The sequence below is a fragment of the Glycine max genome, chromosome 18 (genome assembly GCF_000004515.6).
Source record: "Glycine max cultivar Williams 82 chromosome 18, Glycine_max_v4.0, whole genome shotgun sequence".
Classification (NCBI taxonomy): domain Eukaryota; kingdom Viridiplantae; phylum Streptophyta; class Magnoliopsida; order Fabales; family Fabaceae; genus Glycine; species Glycine max.
In genome coordinates this window covers 10,437,057-10,447,633 of record NC_038254.2, presented here as the reverse complement: position 1 = coordinate 10,447,633, position 10,577 = coordinate 10,437,057, and the positions used below count along the sequence as shown (strand labels likewise).

Here is a 10,577-nt window from a genome sequence, read left to right as displayed (position 1 = left end):
AAATTTGAAATTTTGATCAAATGTTTAAAGAACACAATTTTAGTGTCTTGGACCAATCACTTAGTCACTTCTTTAATTATATTTGAGACCATAGAAATATATATAATATATATGAGTGTCAATATATTATTATTCTGTACAAAATCCAAAAGAGACCAAAACATGGTATATGTAGCATAGTACAAGACATATATTATATATTCAGGTACAAATTACCCAAATAAAATTATTAATAAGTAGGATGAAGCAAAAAGAACAAAAGAATCCCCTCTAAAATTGGCTGCTGCTAATACTTGGTTGTGGCACCTTCTTGAAAATGGCTTTAAGTAGATCGGCATACAGCGGAAACTGGACCACAGCATAGAAAGTCACAGGCAAACAAGTAGCAATATAAACGGGGAATAGAATGTTCTTATACTTGTCCTTGAGCACAAAGAAATGCGCAGCACAAAAGGAGACGAGCATCGAACCAATGGACACGAAGAGAGAGCTTAAGCCAAAGAGAAGCTTCAAGGGTAAGCTCTTGCGGAAGTCTTGGGCCTGTTTTCGAGATGTGAGTATGGCGAGGAACATGATGAGTGCCGTGACGGAGAAGCAAAGGCCTATGAGCGAGGCGATGGCGAATGCGTCGAAGGCGGGCTGGCCTTCAAGTTCGGGTTTGCCCTTCTCGGTGCCACCGGGGACGGAGCTCGATGTGGCGAAGGAGACGCCGGCTATTAGGGCAGCGACGACGGAGCAGGAGTTGGAGGTTTCCTTCAGCCACTCGGAGCTTTCTTTCACGAGGTCCTTGTGTTTTTGTTTGAAGATTTCGCCTGCGGTTTTGTCGTCCTTGTTGGTTCTGAAAGCGAAGTGCTCCGGCACTAGGGCTCTAATGTACTGCTCCACATGGCAGAATCAAGGGATTAATAATATGAGTGTGCATATATGTTGTATTGTTGTATATGTTACATCAAATTAATTTACTATTATATTTGAGGGAGAAAGGGCAAAATAATGACAAACAATAATGGGTGGGCAAGCTTGCATAATCTTGTCCATGTAATTGTTTGGTTTTTATCCCTTTCTTTTCAGTTAGTGTAAATATACAAAGAATAATATAATTGGACATCCAAAATGGCATTTAATACAAAGTAAGAGAGACAGAAAAAAAAAAATATAAGTAAGGTGGATAGATAGATAGGTAGTATATTATGATAGATAGATAGAAAGGTAGTATAATCTGATAGGTAGGAAGAGAGATAGAGAAAAATAAGAGATATTGATAAAATGTTTAAAATAAAAATTTGTCTAATTGATTCCAAGTAAAAATGAAATTAAAATAGTCCCATCTTAAATAATTTATTTATAAAATTTAAAAAATTATCTTATTTTAAAATTTATCATTAATGTCATGACTATCACATTTAATGTATCATCTTTAATTTCTCTTTTATATTATTTATGTGTAAAATTAAAATTTTATATTTGTTAGTTAAAAGTTAATAATTAAAAGTATAAAGTATTAAAATCTCAATAATTATTTTTTTCATTCACTTTAGGTAAATAGTTATTATAAAAAAAAATTTAGGTAAATAATCTTCATTTATTTTACAACTTCTAAGTATAATATTTTAAATATTTTTCCAACGCTTTTATTATCATTTTTAATTAAAAAAATTTAGATAAAAATTATAAAAATTAAAATTACAGCCATATATATTTTTCCTAAGGTGAATAAAGAATATAGTGATTAAAAAATAATTATTAAGATTTTATAATTTTATTACATATACATTTACATTTATGTATTTTGATATAATTTTAATTATTAACTTCTAATTAACAATTATAAAATTTTATTTTAGATATAAATGATATGAAAGAGAAATTAAATATAAAACATTAAATTTAAATATGATAATCATAGCATTAATAAGTAAATTCAGAATAAGACAATTGTTTAAATTCTATTAATTATTGAATATGAGATTGTTTAACGATATTTTTATCTGGGACCAATTAAATAAATCCTTAAAATAATGTTATGTTCAAATATCATTATTCAATATGCAAACTTAATTCATCAATATTTGTGTATATTTATGCCAATATACACAATATTTTTACAAGGGAAAGGATTCATTCCCCCTTTTTGAATGAGCAAGTATTAATTGGTAATTAATTAGTAATATATCTAATGGGATTTAATCATATACTGGACAAATTGTATTTAAATTTTGCTAATCTCTCTTGATAGATATTCATTACATACATACTCATTTAACAATGAATCTTAATTGGAAAAAAATGCGATTAGTACGAATCCAAATTGGTGAAAGTTTATGAAACAAATATGAAAATATGCATACCTGATACCACTTGATATCCCACATCATTTGCATGGCAGCACCAGCAATCTGCCAAGTCCTTTCAGTGTTGCTTGTGGTACCTGCTGCCAAGTGCAACACAGTATTCTCCCTGTTATCCACTTCCAAAATCAAGTTATCAAAGAGTTCCTTATCCATATGGTTCCTTAACACCTCAACAACTTTGGTTTGCCTGTTCTTCACAGCCACAAGCAGCACGTTTTCATTGTTGGAGTTGGTTTCATGCACGGCACTTGGTATTTTGGATTGAAGTGCAAACACAATCTCCACAATGCCGCTTTTCGCCGCGGCCAAAAATGCAGTCTCCTTTTTGTCAACATGGTGCTCTCCAATTTTGTATTTGATGTTCTTCATTGCCACAATAAGCAAGTTTTCCTTCTCAGGGGTGGTAGTGTCATGGAGGGTACTTGGTACTTTATTGTGAAGCTCATTCACAAGTTCAACTATGCCGGCTTTTGCCACTGTCACAAATGTCTCCTTTTCCTCATTTTTTGCTGCAGATTCCACTGTATTATTTTCTTGTGGCCCTGAGCTAGCTGCACCACCCACCACTGCAAATATATTTATGTAAAGGGAAAATGCTATTTGGTACGAATTTGTTCATGCTCCTCGAAAAACATATATATAACACAGCAACCACCACACCTTAATTTCCATCAAAGATTGAACTTTCTGCTTTTAGTTTAGAATTTAGCCAAGAACATTTAATTGCCACATGTATTCGTACAATCTTCGTCGTGCAAATGGTATTCGTACTACCGTATAGCACTACTCATCTTTTCAAGGTAGGAAGAAAGCAAAGAAAAATACTAATTTCTGTAACACATAACATACCAACATTCAAGATTAATTTCAATACTCCATATTTTCAAGGATGATTTTTTAAAAAATATAAATTAAATAAATCACCAAAAGAATTGATTTCAAATATGATGATCACATTGAAGTGAGGCACACATACATACATGACATGGGTGTATGATCTTATTCCACATTAATTGCAAGAGCAAATATAAATAACAGGAGACCCAAGTGTAAAATTTTGTCATAGAGGGAGCAAGGTGCGTTCTTATCAAATCATTCGAGCATGAACTATTAAGTTATCCTACAATTAGTCTGAAAATTAACACACGTCCAATTTTCATAGGTTTTATTCTTCAATTTAAATCAGTACACATCACATTTAACATCATTTTTATCTAATACCTAATAATGTTACTAGAAGTTTTTGACGAAATTTGCAAATATTGTAAAATTATAAATGAATGTTATTAATATAATTTTGTAATATTTATCAATTGTTACGTATAGTTCCATGTTGTAAAAGTTTTTTTATGTCGCAAAAATATATTAATAATATTTATTTATAATTTGAAAAAAATTTAATGTTTTAGTAATATTTTTACTAATTGTCAGATAAAAAATGTTGTTAAAAGTTTATTATGTAGTAGTGGTATATTACTCAAATAATGTAACAACTAAATTAATTAACTGAAGTGATTTATTGCTTACTTCGTAACTGTTGTTGGGTAATAACTGGTTGTCCCAAGTCTTTGTCTTCTCCAGATTTGACAAATGGTCGACCCCCAGTAACTCCCATGTACGACTCATAAGGTCTTTCCATAAAAATATTCAACAGTTGACGACCCCATCTGTGCTTCTGCCTGATTTTCTTTATAGCTTTCAAGTCTTGAAAGTTATAATTAAGTAAATGCACGAAGAAGAGAAATTAATTGTGATTATTAAACCCACTAGATTAAACAACATATATTAAGAAAAATAATTCATGCTATATCCACTTAATTATAATACTCTTCAATAATTTTTATACAAAGAAGTGTAAGATAATTAGATGAATGATATGAAGAGAGAGGGAAAAAAATATTAAGTGAGAACAATATTATTGATTAAAAATTAATTCGAAAGAGAGACCTACGTACCCTGTGCAGTGACACCCAATCCTGAGAGGCTAAGGACTTTGAATGCTAATCGAACCGCGCTCTTTACAAACCGAACAGAAATGGCATACTGTTTTTCCACAAAAATTTGTGCTTTCTTGGCTTCACTACTTTCTAAATGTATATTAACTGGAATAATGCAATCCAAATGAGTAAATGTAATATCAAGTAACCAAATTAAATACTCTTAAATTAATTGTTTAAGTAATTAAGAGTTGAGTCCTCTATCTTTTTTTCAAGTGATGTCTAATCAAATATATCAACTAAAAATGTAAAGAGCAGAACTAAAAGGATTTGAATTAATCAAATGATTAATCCATACTGTTTTTATATTCTCTAATCACAATTCTGTCTATGGGAAGGCTATGATTGGGCTTTGTATTGCAAATAATGCTACGTTTGCTACAAAATTAATAATGTCATTCAATATTTTTGTTAGTAAAAAATTATGCATGAAACGGTAATTTCATTGCATGGCTTATTTTTTTATTTATTTTTTAAAAAAAGTCACTATCCCGTCTAAAAGAGATTATCTCTGTCACTATAAATATGAGAATTGGAGAGAACTTTTTGAGGGAAATGTTAATTATAAATCATCTATTAGGTGGAGGAGATCTTTGTTTAGCTTGTGGTGGTAAGACTCCATGGTATCTTGGAAACTTGGGGATGGTAGTAGAGCATGCTTTTGGTTAGACAATTGGTTAGGGGAAGATACCGTTGCCTTTTGTGATTTCTAACCAACAACAACATCTAGTTTCGAATATGGGAACATGGTTGGTGTTGGCAATTGCAATGGAGAAGGGATCTCTTTATGTTGGGAAGACAACTTAAAGAGTTGAAATCCTTGATGAATGGTATTGGTGTAGGTGTACGATTGGAGATGGGAGGAGGACCAAAGTGGCTTTGCCTGAAACTGAAATTGATCGATGGTGTTGGTGACGACGTATTTATTAGAAGGGTGTGGAAAATCCAAGTAAAATCCAACTAGGAAAAATCTCATTAGACAGAGGATCAACGTGGAAGATCTCCAAGGGTGTGGACTACACTTGTACATCTTTCCAAGTCTTTGGCCAGTTGTAATACATTTATTTTTCTGACCAAAAAAAATATATATATATCATGAGGTTTTTGAATTTTTTTTCTTGACATACTGTTAATTTTCTTAAGAAAATATAATCATCGCCCTTCATTAAATATAATCTACAGTGATCTTAATTTTGTTTTTAACTTATTATAACTTATATTTTTTTTTCTTAACCTTTGAGTTCATCAAAATAAAATAATTCTGATTAATTTTGAATTTGACTGAAAAATAAATAAATTTTGATTAAGAGTTATTTTCATCAAAAAATTAAATTCAAAGACTATCCAAACTATTTAACTTTAACACATTAATTCTAACTTATATATTTAACTTAATGTATGTTTCTTACGATTATTTTAGAAAGTTTTAGTTGAACTAATTTGCAGATGCCGTGTTTCCATATATAAGAAAATAATATAGTTAACCAAATACATTAAAAAAAAATTAAAATTATGATATTATAACAAATGAATTACCGATACAAGATCTCACAAAATTAAAGGAACTAATATTTTTATTATTCATCAATAAATTTATATGATTTTAAACAAAAAAGTTAAATAATAACTATAAGATCATAGAAGGGGGGGAAATTAAAAGCATCAAAAATAGGTACCAGATCTGATGAAATTCACTTCCATGTGTAAGTGACAGTTCAGTAAAGAGTTATAATATTTGAGATAGTAGTTGGAAGTTTACCTTTCAGTTCATTGTCCTGATCATATTTTTCAACTTTATCCATATAGGATTTTATTGCTTTTTCAGCGTCTAGATGTTCTACGAGTATACCTTCGACATGAAAATAATAGAAAATAATCTTAGAAGTGTGTTTTGATGGTCTTTAACATAAATAAAATTAATAACTCAAATAAATGTTATTTTGGTCTACCAAACTATAAGTCTTATAATGTTATTTTTTTACTTCATTTTACTTTTCATTCTTCTAGTTTAGATTATGTACATGATTTTTATTATCTAAGTTTTTAAAGTTAAGTAAGTATCTTTACTTTTAAAATTATGCAAATTAGTCTTCATGTCAATTTTTCTATTTCAATATTTACGCACATTATTATTTTAAAAAATATATTTTAGGGTTGATGATGAATTAGATATATCATATATAATTTAGAAGTTTAGAAGTTTAGAAATAACAAATTTAATAAAAAAAAATTGATAAAATTTGAAAGATTATAAGATGAAGATTTAGAGTTGGAAGATGAGATATTTTAAGATTAAATATTTATATTTTAGATGAAATTCAATGTTTTGTTTGGTGAATTTTAAGTAAAATATGATTAATTGGTTCAATTTATAAAAAAAATGAGTGAAAAATAAAAAAATTGACGATTTTAAGTAAAATAAAATCTCCCTAAAAAAGGTAAAACAAAATCAATAGGTGATCGATAGAGTTGCTTAATTTTTAAAATAGACATGATTAATGATTAGTTTGAAATGATAAAAAATACAACAAAAAATCTTTAATAAAAATTTGTATATTGAGGGATCATCATTCCAAGGTTAGTTTTTGAGTTAAAATCACTACTAGGTTACATTGATTAAGAATTCCACTCTTTGAAATTATTTACTTTATTTAGATGGTATAAATTTATAATTATTGATTAAAAAATTACTGAAATTAATTTTTATAATTAATTTTGTAATTTACTACACACACACACACATATATATATATATATATATATATATATATATATATATATATTAATAATGACTTTTTTTAAGTCATTAATATACTCAAAATAATCTATTAACCTATGTAATTAGGACAGTGTCTATCACAGGTAAGATTTATTAAAAGTATTAAATGCAATAAATTAAGAAGAAATAATTAAGGAAGAAGTAGAACAATATGATCTAAGATAGTTAATTGTCAAAAGGAGATCAAACTGCCTTGTACCACCACAAATGCTGAAGCCTGAAGTGCTGAACACTTAAACTACTATGAGATAAAATCTCCCAACACAGAATAACAATAGCTAACGGTCTGTTAAAAGAAAAACTAACGTAAAAATGAAAAGGCTATACTGTTCCAAATGCGACACTTATTAATTATTTAGGAAAAATATATAAAAATTAAACTAGTGGGATAATGAGAATAAATTAATGGAAAAGTAGACTAGTTTACATTCATGGAAGGAAGCAATACAACAAAATAATTTTTTTAAGAAAATAGTAAGATCGATAATTAATATGTAAATGATAAAAAAAAGTCAATTTAAATTGGACTTAAATTTTAAGAGATTTTTTACGTATGAAACATTTTTTAAGGGAATAATTATAAGAGAATTTTGTCGAGGAAACTAAAGCAAGTGTTTCTGTGTTTGGAATATTACTTTAGGGTTGAGCCACCCCTGAAATTTAATTCCATTTTTGTAAAAAACAGAAGAAGAAAAATCTTATGAGCTCAGCCACCACGCACGCAACACTTACAATAATAAAGAATTTTCTTCCACCATGGGAGATTGATTCCACTCCTGAAGGCCGAAGGCTTACAGGCAAGAACTTTGAGAGGAGTGGCTCCATCTTTGTTTCGCATCTCAACAAGTCCAGGATAGCAATGAATTATTATAATTGCTAAATCTGTCAAATTCAAACACCACAGGAATTATATTAACGAGTAGTTATGCAATCAAAATTTAGATCCAATCAAGCTGAATCAATATGTTTTTAGTTCGAAGACAACTGAGCTCAAATCTCATAATTTAAATCTTAAATTTAAGTTATTTGAGAGAAAATGAGGTTAAAAAGAGAAATCAAATCACTTTAATTCTTCTCATAATCCAAAAACTAAGCTGAATCATTTCACATGAATTTGTTGTCTAATTGTATTGCATATATGATTATTTTGTTAATTTAAAAAAGTGATACGAGTAATCTAAAACATTCTAGGTCATTCAAATTCATGTTTAGTGCTCCATTTTTTAGGATCCAAAAAAAAGTTTATCATATAAAAAATAATTATTTTCAGATTCATCCCATTCATTCAAATTCATCCAATTCATTCTCCCACAGTCTTAACTAAGAATCAACACAAATTCAAACCAATCATGAGTAATAAAAAGGATGGTCGAAAATAGAATTAAAAGCTTGCTTACCCAAGAATTCTCTCCAAATGGCATGGTGAAGGATGGTATCCCCATCATAGTTCCTAAGTGGAACATCTATATCTTTGGAAACATGATGGAGGTACACAAAGGTCTTTGTATGGCATGTGAGCACAGCCCGGAAGAGAGGTGTTTCACCCTTATTGTTCCTAACCCTAATCAAATCCTTCCTTTCCTTAAGCTCCCCTATGATGCACTTACACATTCCAATGAACCCTCTTGAGGATGCAAGGTGCAAAGGGGTGTCCCCTCTCTCATTGGTTGTTTTCAGTGCACTATCATCCCTCAGCACTTCCCTCCCTTCGTGGTTTAAGATTGCAACAACAAGGGTGTTAACAAGTTCCACTTTGCCATCATTCACTGCCACGTGTAGTGCTGTGCCTCTGCTTTCGTTGATTTTTATTTTGTGATAGTTACTGTCATTTCTATATGCTGTAAGAACGAAGTCCCATCTCCCTTCCAACACGCACCCTCGGAACAGTGAGTCACTATCCACATTGTCAGCTTCAGTTCCTTCAATTGTTGTTGTTGATTCTACAGAAACAAGGGATCTTGTTGCTGATGATTATAGTGAAACAAAGAAAGATGCATTAATGATTTAAATTTATTCGTGCATGCGCATGCACGATAAGTTAAAGAACCAATAATATTAAAAAAAAACACTATATTCAGAATAACTTTTATGATCAACAAAGTTAACATATAAAACAACTTTTTTATACATAGTAATTAAAGATAAGTATAACGATTAATAATAACTCATACATGTTTAATCAATTGAATTAAACTCTTCTCTAACATATAAAACTATCTATGATTGATTGACACTACAAAAATATTTAGACTGTGTACAAAATGAATTCTTCTAATTTTAATTTGCATTTCTAAGAGGTCGAGGACCAAACTCTACCACTTGATCATATAGATTATGAGTATCATACACAAAATGCTTAAGCTGTTAGGTAAGAGGACCCATAATTTCATATTAAATTTATAACTAAAATTAACTATAACAAGTTCACTCAATAATTATAACAAGATAATCAAGAGATAATAAAAAAAATTAATACCAATCATAGTAATTAACCTAATTACAAGGAGAATTTGGAAATATTAGAACCAGTATATAAATGCTCTCATCTACATTCAATTAATTGGACTCACCAAATGTGCTCATTTTGCGAGGTTGAAACGAAGAATGACGAGAAGGAAGATGATAGACTCGAAATGGGAGATGTAATACTGGGGGGAACGCAAGCTTTCCTTTATAATACCAAGGTTCTAAATCCCACGCTTCTAATTCACATGTGTCTTGTAGTGAATGGAAAGTGTGTATTTATTTGTTCTATAGAATTATTCCTTTCAAACTACATTTTTAAATTTTTTTATTATACTATTTATTAAATAATTGAGTCATACGGCTGTCTGTTACCACTTCCACCACATAAATTTCTAGTTCGCCATTATGATAATTTTAAACATGGAATCCATGCATTTTCCATATAGTTTCTTCTATATTATAATTTATTTTTAAATTCTGTTTATGTACATTTATGGATTAAAATTTAAGAATATTAGAATTCTATTTATATCTAAAACCCAAAAAGTTTACAAGTAATCATAATGACCTGATGAGTTGGGGTGCGTCGAGGAAAATTTTCTTGCATCACAAGCACAAATGCATATCCATGTTGAGTAAAACACAAGCTTGAGCAAAACCAAAGGTACCGTCTCTTTTTCATATTTGTTTTGGCATCAACCAAAGATAAATGATTGGTATCTAGTCGTCTTCATATTGGTCCTTTATCATATGATCTGTCCTTTTCTTTAAAGTAGCCTATATTGAAGTGATGCTATGATTTTGGTCCGTTAGTTTTAAGATGAAGACTTGCATCAAGAAAAGCGTTTTAAGATAAAGATTTTTTGTTTTAGTTGTACGTAGAGAAACAAAAGTTACAATATTACTTAAATGAGAGGAAAGAATTATGCTTCACTTCAGCAAGAAGACTCAGTGTATGTTTGACTTAATATTAGTAAACTTAAT

At 29.7% G+C, this 10,577-nt stretch overlaps 1 protein-coding gene across 2 annotated transcripts; it reads right to left on the bottom strand.

Annotated features, from left to right (window-relative positions):
- Window positions 1–108: 108 nt before the first annotated feature.
- Window positions 109–9,825, bottom strand: LOC100813041 (uncharacterized). Of its 2 annotated transcripts, none has more exons than XM_006602149.3 (8): window positions 9,698–9,825; window positions 8,525–9,067; window positions 7,860–8,009; window positions 6,108–6,197; window positions 4,307–4,453; window positions 3,879–4,055; window positions 2,349–2,917; window positions 109–876 (listed from the first exon to the last, which is right to left on the bottom strand). In XM_006602149.3, the coding sequence occupies exons 1-8, from the start codon at window positions 9,708–9,710 to the stop codon at window positions 271–273; spliced, it is 2,295 nt and encodes a 764-aa protein (XP_006602212.2). In that variant the 5' UTR covers window positions 9,711–9,825; the 3' UTR covers window positions 109–270. The 2 variants fall into 2 exon arrangements, with proteins under 2 accessions (XP_006602212.2, XP_006602211.2); XM_006602148.3 differs by having other exon boundaries at window positions 110–876; window positions 8,525–9,091; window positions 9,698–9,819.
- Window positions 9,826–10,577: the final 752 nt, after the last annotated feature.

Coding starts and splice junctions, on each gene's coding strand:
- LOC100813041 (XM_006602148.3), bottom strand. Junction 6,198..7,859: donor GAAGAAAATTCTTTATTATT/GTAAGTGTTGCG, acceptor TTCATGTCGAAG/GTATACTCGTAGAACATCTA. Junction 2,918..3,878: donor TACCCAACAACAGTTACGAA/GTAAGCAATAAA, acceptor ATATATTTGCAG/TGGTGGGTGGTGCAGCTAGC.